This window comes from Chiloscyllium plagiosum, unplaced genomic scaffold (genome assembly GCF_037043375.1).
Source record: "Chiloscyllium plagiosum isolate Xiang-an unplaced genomic scaffold, Cpla_swu_hap1 HiC_scaffold_16, whole genome shotgun sequence".
Classification (NCBI taxonomy): Eukaryota; Metazoa; Chordata; class Chondrichthyes; order Orectolobiformes; family Hemiscylliidae; genus Chiloscyllium; species Chiloscyllium plagiosum.
The window spans coordinates 72,174,663-72,192,944 of record NW_028270154.1 but is presented as its reverse complement, the minus strand read 5'-3'; the positions used below and the strand labels follow the sequence as shown (position 1 = coordinate 72,192,944).

The 18,282-nt window shown below is 44.1% G+C and overlaps 1 protein-coding gene across 5 annotated transcripts in view; it reads left to right on the top strand.

The window, feature by feature from the left end:
• LOC122556773 (A-type potassium channel modulatory protein KCNIP1-like) overlaps nucleotides 1–18,282 on the top strand; it is a 626,836-nt gene that overhangs the window by 587,397 nt on the left and 21,157 nt on the right. For all 5 annotated transcript variants that reach the window (XM_087995057.1, XM_087995056.1, XM_043703920.2 and 2 more), the window contains exons 5-6: nucleotides 15,187–15,294; nucleotides 16,527–16,631. In XM_087995057.1, coding sequence (XP_087851183.1) covers nucleotides 15,187–15,294; nucleotides 16,527–16,631 — 213 coding nt within the window. The remainder of the gene's footprint in view (nucleotides 1–15,186; nucleotides 15,295–16,526; nucleotides 16,632–18,282) is intronic.

Sequence of the window (18,282 nt, the reverse complement as noted above, 5' to 3'; positions counted from 1 at the left end):
GAGGTGAGGGGGGAGGTGTGGGGGCAGGTTTTGCATCTACTGTGACCTCAGGGCAAGGTTCTCACTATCTCCTTATGATAGTCAGTAATACAGGGCACTGAGGGGAAGAGGGAATACTGAGAGACAGTGTCGCCAAGCTGGATTAACCAAAGTAGAGATACAGATAGTAACACGGGGCATTGGGAGAGTGCAGATATTGACCGACAGTGTGACCATGCTGGATTAACACCAGAGAGTATCTGAGCACAATGGGGAGACATGGATTTCTGAGTGACAGTTTGATTAACATCAGTAAACATACAGTCAGTAAAACAGGGTACTTACAGTCAATAACACATTGTTGTGGAGGTGGAGAGGGGTTTCTGACTGATGTGATGGAGCTGGGTTAGCATAAGCAAAGATACAGTCACTAACACAGGGCACTCGAGGTGTAGAGGGTGAGTGAGAGTGTTGGGGAGCTGATGAACATTGTTAGAGATACAGTCTGTAACACAAGGCAATGAGGGAAAGGGGTTACTGAGTGACAGTATGATGAAACTGGATGGAATCAGTTTGAGATGCAGACAGTAATATGGGGCTGTGGTTGGAGAGGCAGCGTCCGAGGAGCAGGAGAATCGACCTTTCGGGCATAAGCCCTTCATCCAAAATGAGGGGCTCATCATTCCTGATGAAGGGCTTATGCCCGAAACGTCGATTCTCCTGCTTCTTGGATGCTGCCTGACCTGCTGTGCTTTTCCAGCACCACACTCTCGACTCTGATCTCCAGCATCTGCAGACCTCATTTTCTCCTGTGGTTGGAAAGGGGTGACTGGGATTAACATCAATAGAGATAAAGTGGGAAGGTGATAGCCTAACAGTATTTTCACTGGACTATTAGTCTAGAGACCCAGGTAATATAATGTTCTGGGGGGACAGGTTCGAACCCCACCACAGCAGTCCCAACAGCAGTAGAGTTGGTGGCACAGTGGGATACAGTCAGGTGAGAGCTGCCCTGGGAGTTCTCAACATTGATTCCGGACCCCGTGAAGTCTCTTGGCTTCAGGTTAAACATGGGCAAACTGATTACCATGTACAGTCCTCCATCAGCTGATGAATTGGTACTCCATTACTTAGAGAAAGCACTGAGGATGGCAAAGGTACAAAAGTTACTCTGGGTGGGGGATTTCAATGTCCACCACCTAGAGTGGCTCGGCAGCAGGATTACAGATCGAGCTGGTCGGGTCCTAAAGGACGTAGCTGCAAAACGGGTCTGTGGCAGGTGGTGAAGGAATAAACAAGAGGGAAAAACATACTTGACCTCAACCTTAGTATCAGTAAAAGCGACCACCGCACAGTCCTTGTAGACAGGAAGTCCTGCCTTCACATTGAGAATAACGTCCATCGTGTTGTGTGGCACTGTCACTGTGCTAAATGGGACAGACTTCAAACAGATCTAGCAACCCATGACTTGGCATCCTTCAGGCAATGGGGGCCATCAACAGCAGCAGAACTGTACTTCAGCACAATCTATAACTTTACGGCCTGACATATCCCCCAATCAACCATTACCATCAAGCCAGGGGATCAACCCTGGTTCAATGGATAGTGCAGGAGGGCATGCTAGGAGCAGCATCAGGCATACCTGAAGATGAGGATGTCAACCTGGTGAAGCTATCAAACAGGGCTACTTGAATGCCAAACAGCATAAGCAGCAAGTGATAGACAGAGCTAAGCAATCCCACAACCAATGGATCAGGTAAAGCTCTGCAATCCTGCCATATGCAGTCATTAATGATAGTGGACGATTAGATGACTCATTGGAGGAGGAAACTCCACAAATATCCCCATCCTCAATGATGGAAAACCCCAACACATCAGTTTAAAAGATCAGGCTGAAGTGTTTGCGGCAATCTTCAGACAGAAGTGCCAAGTGGATGGTTCATATCGGCCTCCTCCAGTGGTCCCCAGCATTTCAGATACCAGTCTTCAGCCAATTCAATTTATTCCACATGACATCAAGAAATGGTTGGAGACACTGGATACTGCAAAGGCTACAGGCCCTGACAACATTCTGTCAATAGCACTGAAGACTTGTGTTTCAGAATTTGCCACTTCCTTTGCCAAGTTGTTCCAATACTGGCATCTACCCAACAATATGGAAAATTTGTCCAATTACATCCTACAAATAAAAGCAGGGCAAATCTAAACCGGCCAGTTACTGCCCCATCAGTCTAATCTCGATCATCAGTAAAGTGATGGAAGGTGTTATCAATAGTGCTATTGAGCAGCACCTGCTCAGCAATAACCTGCTCAGTGACACTCAGTTTGGGTTCTGCCAGGGCCACTCAGCTCCTGACCTCATTACAGCCTTGGTTCATACATGGACAGAAGAGCTGAATTCCAGAGTGGAGGTGAGAGGGACAGCCATTGACATCAAGGCTGCATTTGGCCAAGTGTGACATCAAGGAGCCCTGGCAAAATTGAAGTCATTGGGTATCGGGGGGAATCTATCCAGTGGCTAGAGTCATACCTGACATATAGGAAGATGGTTATGGTTGTTGGAGTTCAGTTATCTCAACTCCAAGACATCTCTGCAGGAGTTCCTCAGGGTAGGGTCCTCAGCCTAAGCATTTTCAGCTGCTTTATCAATGACCTTCCCTCCATCACAAGGTCAGAAGTAGGGATGTTTGCTGATGATTGCACAATGTTCAGCACCATTCGTGACTCCTCAGATACTGAAACAGTCGATGTCTAAATGCAACATAATCTGGACAATATCCAAGCTCGGGCTGACAAGTGGCAAGTAACATTCATGCCACACAAATGCAAGGCTACGATCATCACCAGTAACAGACATTCTAACCAACTCTCCTTGACATTCAATGGTGTTATCATCACTGAAACCCACACTATCAACATCCTGACGGGGGGTTATCATTGATTAGAAACGCAAAAGGAGTCACACATAAATGCAATGGCTAAAAGAGCAGGTCAGAGGCTTGGAATACTGCAGTGAGTAACTCACCTCCTGACTCCCCAAAGCCTGTCCACAAGGCACCAGTCAGGAATGTGATGGAATAGTCCCCCCTTGTCTGGATTAGCATAGCTCCAATAAGACTGAAGAAGCTTGACACCATCCAGGACAAAGCAGCCTGCTTTATTGGCACTATATCCACAAGCATCCATTCCCTGCACCCCTGATGCTCAACAGCAGCAGTGTGTACAATCTACAAGGTGCACTGCAGAAATTCACCAAAGATCCTCAGATGGCACCTTCCAAACCCACAACTACTTTCATCTAGAAGGATAAGGGCAGCAGATATATGGGAACACCCACCTTCAAGTCACTTACCACCCTGACTTGGAAATATAATCGCCGTTCCTTCACTGTCACTGGGTCAACATACTGGAATTCTCTCCCTCATGGAATTGTGGGTCAACCCGCAGAAGGTGCACTGCAGCTGTTCAGGAAGGGAACTCACCTTCTCAAGGGGCAACTAGGGACAGGCAGTAACTGCTGGCCCAGCCAGTGGTATCCACATTCCACAAAATGAATAATTTTTAAAAAGTCAGTAACACAGGGTGCTGGCTGGTTGAGGGGTGTCTGAGTGACTACGTGCAGGAACGAGAACAAATATTGTTGGGAAAATGCAGCAGGTCTGGCAGCATCTGTGGAGAAAAAGCAGAGTTAATGTTTCGGCTCCAGTGACCAGTCTTCTTGAACTAATTGTAGCTAGGAAAAGGGTGGTAGATAGGCTGATGATGGGATAAGGGGGATGAATAATTGATGATTGGAGATGAAACCCAGAGAGAGAGAGCGATAGTTGGACAGATAAAGGAATGGGTGAAGGTTAACTTGGGGAATCAATAGTTGTGAGTGACAGTGTGAGGGAGCAGGACGACATCAGTAAAACAGGACACTGTTGAGTGTCGGGGTTCCTGAGTGACAGTATCATGGAATTCAATCAACATCTGTTGTGTTACAGTCAGTAAAACCGATTGCTGAGGTGTCAGACATGTTGCTGAATGACAGCATGGTGGAGGTGGATTAATATCAGTTGAGGTACAGTCAGTAATACATGGGCCTGGAGGGGTAAAGAGGTTACTGACTGACTAAGGAGATATATTAACATCAGGAGAGATGCAGTCACTGAAACAGATTTCTGTGTAGAAAGAGATGAGTGACAATGTTAGGGAGAAGGATTAAAATGTTTAAAGATATATAATCTATAACACAGGCACAAGTGATTTGACAAAGACAGTGTGAGGGGTTTGATTTATATCATAGAGATGCACTTACTAAGCAGGGTGGTGAGGAGTAGGGGGGAATAAAGTGTGACAGTGTTAGGGAGTTGGAATAACATGATTAGAGATATAGACTGTAGTAAAGGTCACTAGGAAGCCTGGGGGCTAATGAGTCACAGTGTGAGAGAACTGCATAGTGTTAATAAACATACTGTCAATAAAAGCGTGCGCAGGAATGGGCTAAGGGTTACTGTGTGACTGTTTGAGGAAGCTGGATTAACATAAATTGAGATACAGTCAGTCGAACAGGGCTCTGGGTTCAGAATGGTTTTTGAGTGACAGTGTTGGGGAGCTGGATTAACATCAGTTCTGAGGAAGGGTCACTCAACTTGAAATGTTAACTCTGATTTCTCTCCACAGATGCTACCAGACCTGCTGAGCTTTTCCAGCAATTTCTGTTTTTGCTTTTGACATTGTGAGTGAGGAGGGTTAACATCAGTGCAGATACAGTCTGTAACACAAATTGGAGAGGATGATAGGAGGGAGAGGTGTTACTGCTTGACAGTGTGATGGAGCTGAATTAACATCAACAGCAATACAGTCATGAAAACAAGTTGTGGGCATAGAGGGTTTAGAACATAGAACATTACAGCGCAGTACAGGCCCTTCAGCCCTTCAGATTGGTTTCACAGGGTGGTGCAATCTGAAGCCCATCAAATCTATACCATTCCATTCTTGTCCGTATGCCTACCCAATGACCATTTAAATACCCATAAAGTTGGTGAGTCTACAACTGTTGCAGGCAGTGTGTTCCACACTCCTACTACTCTCTGAATAAAGAAACTACCTCTGACATCTGTCCTATATCTATCACCCCTCAATTTGAAGCTGTGCCCCTTGTGCTAGCCGTCACTATCTGAGGAAAAAGGCTCTCACTGCCTACCCAATCTAACCCTCTGATTATCTTATATGTCTCAATTACGTCACCTCTCAACCTTCTTCTCTTGAATGAAAACAGTCTCAAGTCCCTCAGCCTTTTCTCGTAAGACCTTCCCTCCATACCTTCCCTCCTAGTAAACCTCCTCTGAACCCTTTCCAAAGCTTCCTTTCTATAATGCAGTGACCAGAACTGCACGCAATACTCCAAGTGCAGCTGCACCAGAGTTTTGTGCAGCTGCAGCATGACCTCAAGGCTCTGAATCTCAATCCTAACTCAAAACTAATACAGTAATAGCTAATACACCATCTGCCGCCTTAACAGCCCTATCAGCTTAGTTGGCAACTTTGAGGGCTCTATGTACATGGACACCGAGATGTCTCTGCTCATCTACACTACCAAGAATCTTACCATTAGCCCAGTACTCTGCATGCCAGTTACTCCTTCCAAAGTGAATCATCTCTCACTTTTCTGCATTAAACTCCATTTGCTACCTCTCATCCCAGCTCTGCAACTTATGTATGTCTCTCCGTAACCTACAACATCCTTCATCACTATCCACAACTTGTGTCATCGGCAAATTTACTAACCCATCTTTCTATGCCCTCATCCAGGTCATTTATAAAAATGACAAACAGTAGTGGCCCCAAAACAGATTCTTGCGGTACACCACTAATAACTGAATTCCAGAATGAACATTTCCCATCAAGCACCATCCTCTGTCTTCTTTCAGCTAGCCAATTTCTGATCCAAACCGCTAAATCGCCCTCAATCCCATGTCTCCGTATTTTGTGCAGTAGTCTATCGTGGGGAACCTTAACGAACGCCTTACTGAAATTCATATATAACACATCAACAGCTTTACCCTTATCCACCTGTTTGGTCACCTTCTCAAATAACTCAATAAGGTTTGTGAGGCACAATCTACCCTTCACAAAACCATACTTACTATCCCTAATCAACTTATTTCTATCAAGATGATTATAAATCCTATCACTTATAACTTTTTCCAACACTTCACCCACAACTGAAGTAAGGCTCGTAGGTATATAATTTCCAGGGTTGCCTCAACTCCCCTTCTTGAACAAGGGAACCACATTTGCTATCCCCCAGTCTTCTGGTACTATTCCTGTAGACAACTCTGCAATATCCTCCCTGGCTTCCCAAAGAATCCCAGGATAAATCCCATTCAGCCGAACCAACAACTTCTCATTTCCCCTTCTCACTCATCTTAGCTCTTCCTTTAGGTCTTTCCTGGCTACCTTGTAACACACAATCACCCTAACTGAGCCTTCACATCTCATCCTGACATAATTTGGAGTTGCCGGTGTTGGACTGGGGTATACAAAGTTAGAAATCACACTACACCAGGTTATAGTCCAACAGGTTTAATTGGGAGCACTAGGTTTGGAGCACTTGCACCTTCATCAGGTGGTTATAAACTACCTGATGAAGGAGCAGCGCTCCAAAAGCTAGTGCTTCCAATTAAACCTATTGGACTATAACCTGGTGTTGTGTGATTTTTAACTTTGTACATCCTAACATAAGCCTTCTTCTTCCTCTTGACAAGATATTCAACTTCCTTGGTAAACCACTGCTCCTGCACTCAACAACTTCCTCCCTGCCTGACAGGTACATACTTATTAAGGACACAAAGTAGCTGTTCCTTGAATAAGCTTCACATTTCTATTGTACCCATTCCCTGCAGTTTCCTTCACCATCCTATGCATCCTAAATCTTGTCTAATCGCATCGTGATTGCCTTTCCCCCAGCTGTAGCTCTTCCCCTCAGGTGTATACCTATCCCTTTCCATCACTGAAGTAAACATAACTGAATTGTGGTCACTATCACCAAAGTGCTCACCTACCTCCAAACCTAACACCTGGCCAAATTCATTACCCTGTGCCAAATCTAATGTGACTTCGTTCCTTGTTGGCCAGTATTCATACTGTGTCAGAAAACCCTCCTGCACACATTGGACAAACACTGACCCATCGAAAGTACTGGAACTATAGTATTCCCAGTCAATATTTGGGAAGTTGAAGTCCCCCATAACAACTATTGTGTCATTCTGGGTTCTATCGAGAATTATCTTTGCTATCCTTTACTCTACATCTCTGGAACTATTCAGAGGCCTATAGAAAACTCGCAACAGGGTGACATCTCCTTTCCTGTTTCTAATCTCAGCCCATACCACCTCAGTAGACAAGTCCTCAAACGTTTTTCCTCCAGCCGTAATACTGTCCTTAACCAACAATGTCACACTCCCACCTCTTTTACCATCTTCTCTGTTCTTACTGAAACATCTAAATCCCAGAACCTGCAATAACCACTTCTGTCCCTGCTCTATCCATGTCTCTGAAATGGCCACAACATCAAAACTCCAGAGACCAACCCATGCTGCAAGTTCACCCACCTTATTCCGGATGTTCCTAGCGTTGAAATAGACACACTTCAAACCAATCTTTTGCTTGTCAATGCCCTCTTGTGACCCTGAAACCTTATTTCGGATGCCCTTACTCTCAACCTCCTGTATACTTGAACTACAATTTAGGTTCCCATCCCCCTGCTGAATTAGTTTAAATCCACCAGAGGAGCATCAGCAAATTTCCCCCCCAGGATATTGGTACCCCTCTGGTTCAGGTGAAGACCATCCTGTTGTAGAGGTACCATCTACCCTAATTCTCCAGGAATCCAAAACCCTCCCTCCTGCATTATCCCTGTAGCCACGTGTTCAACTCCTCTCTCTCCCTATTCCTCGTCTCACTTGGTACATAGCATGGGCAACACATCAGAGATAACAACCAGGGTTAATGAGTGACGCTGTGGGGAAGGAAGTTTATTATCATCAAGATATGTTACACAGGCCCTGGGGAGTTTCAGACTTAGTGAGTGACAATGTGAGGGAGCTGGATGGACATCCATAGAGATACAATCATTAATACAGGGCTGTGTGGGAGAAAGATTTCTGAGTGACAGTATGAGGGAGCTGGATTAACATAAGTCAAGATACAGTCAATAAAACAGGATTGTTTTGAAGAGAGATTTCTGAGTGACAGTGTGAGGGAGCTAGATTAACATCAGTCAAGACACAGTCAGGAAAACAGGACTCTGGGTGGAGAGGGGTTCCTGAGTGTCACTATGCTGCAGCTGCATTAACCACAGTAGAGATAAAATTTGAAATGTAGAGCATTTGTTGGAAGAGGGTTCACTGAGCGATAGTGTGAGGTTGCTGGATTAACATCAGTACAGATACAGTCAATAATACAGGGCACTCAGGGGAGAGACAATTCTGAGTGACAGTGTGAGGGAGTTGGATTAACATCAATTGAAGTACAGTCAGTAAAACAGTGCTCTGGGTGGAGTGGCGTTCCTGAGAGACAGTGAGATTGAGTTGGATTATCATGAGTAGAGAAACTGTCAGTAACACATGGGACTGGAGGGTAAAGAAGCTACAGAGTGATAGTGTGATGGGGATGAATTAACATGTTTAGAGATATAATCTGTAAACAAAGGGCTGACAAAGTGGATTGACAAAGACAGTGTGAGGGGACTGGATTAACATCAGTTGAGATAGAGTTAGTCACACAGGGTGGTGAGGGGTAGGAGGAATCTAGTGTGACAATGTTAGGGAGCTGGAATAACATGATTAGAGAAATGGACTGCAACACAGAGCAATGGGGAGAGTGGGGACTAATGAGTGACATTGTGAGAGAGCTAGATAATGTCAGTAGACATATAGTCAGTAAAAATAGTGTGCTGGAGCGTATTAGCAATCTTAGGAGTGGGGTTCCTGAGTGATGATGTGGTGCCACTGTATCAGTTGAGATACAGGTCTCTGGTTGCAGAGAGGTTTTGCAGTGACAGTGTGAGGGAGCATGATAAACATCAGTAGAGATACAGTCAGTAATGGGGTTTCTGGCGAGAGAGGGGATACTGAGTGATATTGTGAGGGAGCTGGATTAACATCAGTAGGGATACAATCTAAAGTACAGAGCACTTGGTGGAAGAGGGGTTACTGACTGACAGTGTGAGTGAGTGGATTAACATCAATACAGATGCAGTCAGTAAAACAGATCTCTAGGGGTGAGTGGCGTTTCTGCGTGACCGTGTGATGGAACTGGATTAACATCAATAGCAATACAGTCAGAAAAACAAGATACAGGCACAAAGGGGTTACTGGGTGACGGTGTGTGGGAGGAGAATTATCACTGTTGAAGTGTGATTAGTTACACAAGGCGACAGTAAGGAGTGCCGATGCTGGAAGCTAGAGTCAATAGAAGTGAAGCTGGAAAAGCACAGCAGGTCAGAGAGCATCCAAGAGCATTTGTTGGAAGAGGGTATACTGAGTGATAGTGTGAGGTTGCTGGATTAACATCAGTACAGATACAGTCAATAATACAGGGCACTCAGGGGAGAGACAATTCTGAGTGACAGTGTGAGGGAGTTGGATTAACATCAGTTGAAGTACAGTCAGTAAAACAGTGCTCTGGGTGAAGTGAGAGACAGTGAGATGGAGTTGGATTATCATGAGTAGAGAAACTGTCAGTAACACATGGGACTGGAGGGTAAAGAAGCTACAGAGGAAAGTCAACATTTCAGGCCGAAACCCAAAACCCTTCATCAGGACTGGGAAGGAGAGAGGAGCCCTGAAGTATATTGGCAGGGTAGGGGAAGCGGGTGGGGGGGAGTTGGGAAGGGGGTTGATGGTGTTGGGGCTGAGAAAAGGGTGGGTGGGAATTGTGGATTCAGGTAGGGGGTTATTGTCATTGGTCAGTGGAAAGGGTGTAGCAGATAGGCGAGTAGGAACATGGACAGGTTAGGTTAGGTCAGGGAGGAGGAGGGCTGCACATAGAATAAGGGTGGGGGAGGAGGGATTTTGAAGCTGGTGAAGTAGATGTTGAGGTCATATTGGGCTGTAAGCTCCCCAGGTAAAATATAAGGTGTTGTTCCTCCACTTTCCATTTGGCCTCACTCTGACAGTGGAGGAGACCAAGGATGGATATGTCACCGGAGAGGTGGGAAGGGGAATTAAAGTGGATGGCAACTGGAAGGTCAGGTTTATTGTTGCGTGCAGACCCCAGATGCTCAGTGAACCAGTCCCTGAGTTTGGCCTTGGTCTCTCCAATATAGAGGAGACTACTTCGGGAGCAACAGATGCAATAGATCAGGTTGGATGAAGTGCAGGTGAATCTCTGCTGGATCTGGAAGGATTATTTGGGGCCTTGGATGGAAGTGAGAAGGGAGGCGTGGGTAGGTGTTGCACCTCTTGCGGTTGCAGGGAAAGGTACTGGGTGTGATGGAGAAGTTGGTGGAGAGTGTAGAGTTGACGAGGGAGTTGCGAAGTGAGTGGTCACTGCAGAAAGCAGATGGGGTGGGGATGGAAAAATCTTTTTGAAGGTGAGGTCTGATTTTAGATGGTGAAATGTCGGAGGATGATGCATTGGATTCGAAGGTTGGTGGGGTGGTACATGAGGACTAAGGGGACTCTATCCTTATCGTTGTCGGGGGAGGAGTTTTGAGAGCAGAAGTGCAGGAGATGGAGGAGATACGGTTGAGAACATCCTTAATTGCTAAGGAGAGAACATTACAGTCTCTTAAAGTAGGAAATCCAGGATATCCTGGAGTAGAATGCCTCATCCTGGGAGCAGATGTAATGGAGGTGGAGAAATTGGGAGTATGGGATAGCATCTTTGCAGGAGGGTGGGTAAGAGGAGATGTGGTTGAGGTTGTTATGGAAGCCAATGGGTTTGAAATGGATATCAGTGGTGAGTCAGATTCCAGAGATAGAGACGGAGAGGTCCAGGAAGGGGAGGGAGGTGTCAGAAATGGTCTAGGTGAACTTGAGGCTGGGGTGGAAGGTATGAGGGAACTGGATTGACATCAGTAGAGACACAGTCAGTGTTACAATGCTCCAATTAAGAGAGATTTCCAAGTGGCGGTGTAAGGGAGCTGGATTGGCATCAGTAGAGATTCAGCCAGTAACACAGGGTATTGGGGAGAATGTGCAATGCGAAGTGACAGTATGAGGGAATTAAATTATCATCAGTAGAGAAACAGTCAATAACACAGGGAGCTGGAAGGGAATAGGGATTACTGAGTGACAGTGTGAGGTGGCTGAATACACGTCAGTACAGATACAGACAATAATACAGGGCACTGAGGCACTAAGAGTGGGTTCTGAGTGACAGTATGGGGGAGCAGGATAACATCAGTGAAAATATGGTCAGTAGAACAGGGCACAGTGGATGTGAGGGTCATTGAGTGACTATGTCAGGGAACTCAATTAACATCAGCAGGGACACAATAATTAACACAGATTACTTTGCTAAGTAATAGAATGATGAAGTTGGATTAAAATGAATTGACACATGTTCTGGAGGGTTAAAGAGGTTACTGAGTGACTTTGAAGGAGATGCAGTCAGTCAAACATGTATGGGGGGGGTGTTACTGAATGACAATGTTATGCAGAAGGATTAACATGTTGAGAGATTTAATCTGTAACAAGGTGCTGGTGGATTGACAAAGAGAGTGTGAGGAGGCTGGATTAGCATCAGTAGAAAGAGTCAGTAACACAAGATGGTGATGTGATACTGATTCAGAATAGAACATTATGCAGAATCTGATTTAACATCAGTAGAGATACAATCTGAAACACAGAGCACTTTCTGGGAGAGCATTTACTGAGTGACAGTGTGATGGAGATGGATTAACACCAATAAAAATAGTCAGGGAAATAATGCACAGGCATACGTGTCTTACTGAGTGACAATGTGATTGAGATGAATTAACATCAATAAAAATACAGTCAGGAAAACAATGCATAGGTATACATGTCATACTGAGTGACAGTGTGAGAAAACTAGATTAACATTAGTAGAGATACAGTCAGTAACACAGGGTGGTGAGAGGTAGGGGGGATAATACAGGGCACTTGGAAAGAGGCGGCTTTCAGTGACAGTGTGAGAGATCAGGGTAACACGTTGAAATACAGTCAGTAAAACAGGGCATTGTGGACTGTGGGGTTTACTGAGTCACAGTGTGAGGGAACTTGATTAACATCAACTGTGATACAGTCAATAAAACAGATTGCTGGGGAGTCAGAAGTGTTGCTGAGTGACTGAATGATGAGATTAAGTGAGCAACACATGAGTCTGGAGGGATAATGAGGTTACTGAATGACTGTGAAGGAGATGAATTAACATCAGGGGAGATACAGTCACAAAAACAGACTGCTGGGGGGAAAGCAGTGTTACTGAGTGACTTGTTAGGAAGTATGATTAACATATTTAGATATATAGTCTGTAAGAGTTTGACAAAAACAGCGTGAAGGGGTTGGATTAGAATCAATGAGATAGTCAAAAACGCAGGGAGTGAGGGGTAGGGGGGATAAAACATGACAGTGTTAGGGAGCTGGAATAACATGATTACAGATATATACTGTCACACAGGGTGGTGGGAAGTATGAGGATTACTGAGTGAGATTGTGAGGGTGCCTAATAAAGTCAGTAGGCATACAGTCAGTAAAGAATGTGTTGGAGTGGATGAGGGGTTTTGAATGACAGGTTGAGGGAGTTGGATTAGCATTAATCAAGATACAGTCAGTAAAACAGGGCTCAGGTTTGGAGCAGAGTTTCTAAGTGATAGTGTGAGGAACTGGATTAACTTCTGTCGAGTTATAGTCAATCGCACCTGGCTTTGGTTGAAGAGGGGTTACTGAGTGACAATGTGAGGGAGCTGGTTAAACATCAGGGGAGGTACAGTCAGAACCTGATGGATTGAGAGCTTACAGAAGAAAAACTGTGTGACATCTCTGGATAATCTTAGGACAGATACAGTCAGTAACACAGGGTGCTGTTGGGAGAGGGGCTCCCGAGTACAATGTGAGGCATCTGAATTAATGTTAATTGAGATACAATCAGTAATATAGGTCTGTGGTTGCAGAGGGGTTTTTGGGTTAGAGGAAGCAGATTATCATCAGTTGTGATACAGTCAGAACCACAGGGCGCTGTTGAATATGAGGTTACTGAGTGACATTGTGAGGCAGCAGAATTAATGTCAATGGAGATGTAGTGAGTAACAGAGTGTCTGTATCCCTGACACTCACCCTTTTGATCTGTCGGCCAGGGTTCTCTGATTGGGCTAGATTAACAGCCCCAATCAGGGACCTCACTTTATGAGGTCCAGCTGGCTGACCTCATTACAATCACCAGTGTCCATGCCTCTCATACCATTGAACAGCTCTATCAGGACAACCTCAAATGTTTCTGCTCTAAAGAAAACAATTCAGTTTATCCAGCCTTTCTTCAGCTCCAACCCAGCTGGGATGAAGTGCTCCATCCCAGGAAACATCCTGGCAAATCTGCATTGCAACAACGCAAGTTCAGTCAGATCTTTCCAATAGTGCTGTGGCCAGAATTGCAAATAGTACTCCAGCTGTGGCCTAATCAAAGCCCGTACAGCTCCAACATGATGTCCCTGATCTTCTAACCTACACCATGACTGATGAAGGCAAGTTTCCCCTATGCCTTCCTACCGACCCTGTTAATCTGGCTTCCACCTTCAGTGATCTGTGGACAAGCACCTCGAGGTCCTTCTGTTCTTCTGAGCTTCTTACTGTCTTGCCGTTTGTTGAATACTCCCTTGTCTTGTTCCTTGTTCCAAACACATCACCTTACATTTATCAGGATTACATTCTATCCGCCACTGATCTACCTTTCTGATCAATCTGTCTATATCCTCATAAAACTTAAGACCTTCTTCATCAGTGTCAACCACTCAGCTAATTTTTGTATTGATACACTGTACACAGACCTCCCAGTGTAGATAGACTGTACACAGACCTCCCAGTGTAGATAGACTATACACACACCTCCCAGATTAGGAACGCTGTACACAGCCCTCCCAGTGAAGATATGCAGATCAAATGTTTTGCCTGGAGTGTCGGAGGTTGAGGGGTGACCTTTATAGAGGTTTACAAGCTTATGTGTGTTCATGGATAGGATAAATAGACAAAGTCCTTTCCCTTGGGTGGGGGGAGGGGGGGTCCAGAACTACAGGGCATAGGTTTAGGGTGAGAGGGGAAAGATATAAAAGAGACTTAAAGGGCAACATTTTCACACAGAGGGTGGTACGTGTATGGAATGAGCTGCTAGAGGAAGTTGTAGAGGCTGGTACAATTGCAACATTTAAAAGGCATTTGAATAGGAAGGGCTTGGAGGGATATGGGCCAGGTGCTGGCAGTGGGACTAGATTGGGTTGGGATATCTGGTCGGCATGGACGGGTTGGACCGAAGGGTCTGTTTCCGTGCTGTACATCTCTATGACTCTATGACTCTAAAGACCTCCCAGCATAGATACACTGTACACAGACCTCCTAGCATAGATACACTGTACACAGATCTCCCATCATAGATATGCTGTGCACAGATCTCCCATCATAGATATACTGTACACAGACCTTCAGTGTAGATACACTGTACACAGATGTCCCAGCATAGAAATGCTGATCACAGACCTCCCAGTGTAGATATACTGTATATAGAACCCCTGGTGTAGATACATTGTACACAGACCTCCAAGTGTAGATACACTGTGTACACAGACCTCCCAGTGGAGATACACTGTACACAGACCTCCCAGTGTAGATACATTGATCACAGATCTCCCAGTGTAGATACACTGTACACAGACCTCCCAATGTAGGTACGCTGTACACAGACCTCCCAATGTAGGTACGCTGTACACAGACCTCCCAGTGTAGGTACGCTGTTCACAGGCCACCCAGTGTAGGTACGCTGTTCACAGGCCACCCAGTGTAGATACACTGATCACAGACCTCCCATTGAACCTCGTTCTTTCTGACAGAAGCTAGAAAACAAACTGAATGGTTGCCTCTGTCTTCTGTGATGTTCAAAATTGGATTGGTTCCTTTAAAACATTTGACCAAATGCACAGGCCCCCAACTGGCTTGATTTGTGTTGATTATCAAAGGACACATTTATTCTGTGATCTTCTAATTTCAGGACTTTGTGATGGCTCTCTCAGTGTTACTGAGGGGTACTGTTCATGAGAAGCTCAGGTGGACATTTAACCTCTATGACATTAATAAGGATGGATATATCAACAAAGAGGTATGCAAAATTAAACCAGCAAATACCAGAAATATTATTTAACTTACCGGAGCAATGTTCAAGCCAATTGTGATACTGTATCATACTGATATATGGAATATTAGTATATTGAAGGAATGGTCTTAAGTGGGAGCTACAAGGATGGTCCTCAATGAAAAATTAGTCTACTCTAGGAGTAGTCTTCAACATGGAGTTAGTGTCTAGAGGTATAATCTTCAATGGGTATACTAAAGAAATGATCTTCAATGAGGAGTTAGTCTGCTCAAAGGATGGTCTTCAGTGAGGACTTAATGAATAAGAGGAATGGTTGTAATGATGAGCTAATGTACTGGAGTAAAAGTCTTTTGTGATTAGTTAGTGTATTGAAAGAATAATCTTCCATTGGAAAGTAGTGAACTACAGGACTTGTTTTCAATGGGGGGTTAGTGTACTAGAGGGATGGGTCTTCAATATGAAGCCCTTATACTCGATGATTGGTCTTCAATGGGGAGTTAGTGTACTAGAGGGATGGTCTTCAATATGAAGTGCTTATGCTCAATGATCGGTCTTCAATCAGGATTTAGTATACTAGAGGGATAATCTTCAAAATGAAGTCCTTATACTTGATGATTGGTCATTAATGGGGTGTTAGTGTACTAAAGTATGGTCTTCAATGGGGAATTAGTATACGAGAGGAATGAACTTTCTAACATATTGGAAGGATAGTCTTCAATGATGAGTTAGTGTACTGAAGGAATGGTCTTAAATGGGCAGTTAGTGCACCAGAGGGATAGTCTTCAATCAGGACATAGTGCACTAGAGGAGGAGTCTTCAATGGGGAGTTATTGTACTGGAGGGATGGTCTTAATACAAAGATCTTGTCCTGAATGATTGGTCTTCAATGAGGTGTTAGTGTAGTACAGCATGGTCCTTAATGAGGCATTTTTTTGATTTAATTAGCTAATTAGTTCACATGAGGCTGCAGATTTTCTCTCTGAAAACTGAAAAATATCAATTCCATGAAAGAAGAATGAATAAGCTATCTAAATAAAGAAGATAATTTTAATGGTCTTCAATGGGAAGCAAATGTACTAGAGGATATGTCTTGAATGAGGAGTTAGTGTATTGGACAATTAATTTTCAATGGAAAACGATTGTAAAAGTGGATGATCTTCACTATAGCGTGAGTGTAGTAGAGCTGATTGTGCCTCAATTTAGGAAAGTGTCTGAACTTGCTGTTCCTGAAACTACAGGAGATGACTGACATTGTGAGAGCTATCTACGACATGATGGGGAAGTACACCTATCCTGTGCTCAAGGACGATGCTCCACGCCATCATGTGGACGTCTTTTTTCAGGCAAGTTCTTTCAGAGTTTAACATTACCAGAATGGGTTCGCTGTAGTGGTCTGAATGAGAGCAACTTGTTCGACCTTTCCCCTTGGGCCCCAGGTTTGGATTCTTCTCACAATGATGGAATTGTTTTGTGGTTTGGATATGTCAGGGATCTACTCAGTGGGTCTGTGTGACCATGCAGAGACCCTGCTCCAGTCACAATTGTTCCCGAGAATGTCGCTGCTGTGAGGGTTATTGGTTATTCTGAGGCAAGTGGCAGTGTATCTCATCATTTATCAGCTGCAACTAGGACTGTGACACATACTTGAATAACAGGGCAGCAGCAGCTATGTTTCAAAAGGCGCTTTATTACTCAGGGTACACTTGACAAGGCCTGAACTCCAGGAAACCTGCATCTTATTTATTTTTCTCCTTAGATCAATGTTCCCATGATCCCACATGGTGGCACTACTGGACAAGCTAGATCTCAGAATGAAATCAGACTTGACAGATCATTTTTTTAAGATTAATTAGTTCACATGAGGCTGTAGAGTGATTATGGTTATCTTAAAGCAGAATAAAATCATAAGCTGTTTCCCCACAATAGCCACTGCAGAGTCTCAAGTACAGGAAGATTATGCACTGTCTCAACTTTTTAGGATTCTACTTAACTGACCTCTTACAGTTTTTTTTATCATGGACTGTAGAGACAATTCGATATGTCCTTTCCAAATCTGAGAATTTAAACTTTCTCAGTTCTGATAACTTGCAGACTTCAAACCAAACTCTCCTTACAAACTAATCACTTTAGCTGAGGAAACTGGTTCCCAGAACCACCCTTAAACCCCTTCCTGGAGAGAAACTGGACTTGTTTTGAAACTCAACCAATCTGGTCTCCTAACCTAAACTGAAACAAAGTTAACAGTTGTAAATCCAATAAAACAAACATGTTTCTAGCTTTAATGATTATTATGGAAGTGCTCTCAAAGTCCTCTCTTTTTTTATTGTGAAAGAACATTATTAACAGAAACAATTAATACCCATCTACGTCTATCTTGAAAACAAATTTCCATTAATGATATTAATATATTTGTAAGTTATACGCCTTTCATCATACTATGACCAACCTTCAACTCTGTTTGGGATTGCGGTCTAAATTCCAATTTCATGCCTTTTTCTTAACAGCTGAGTTTAAAATGTTTCTGATAGAACCAATTCATTGGTGAGTTCGATGATTTATTTTTGGCATGTTCTATGGCTATGGAAGTGATGAGACTGATGGATTGATTGTCAGTATCATGGCTTACAAGGATAGTGCTAGTTATGCTCAGTCGCCTTCAGAACCCTCTTACTCTGAGCAGCCACTTCATGGTTATGTCCCAGCACTCACATCTTACATAAATTTGGGTGGCTCCATGGTTTAAGAGAGATCTCCCGTTCTCTGATCCCTTACCTGTGGCAGTCATAGGTATGACCTTATTGTATGGCTATGTCAGCCCACTGAAATGGGTGAGCTGCTGCCACTGATGATGTAAATTTCTTCCACCATCTTCTTTAAATATAAGGAACCATGGTATGTGGTGTGGCTGGGGGAAACCACTTCCTGGTGTAACTGGAAGAGCCCTTTGCAATTAACAAGATATAGTTTATTGCATGTTAGCAACTAGTGACAGCT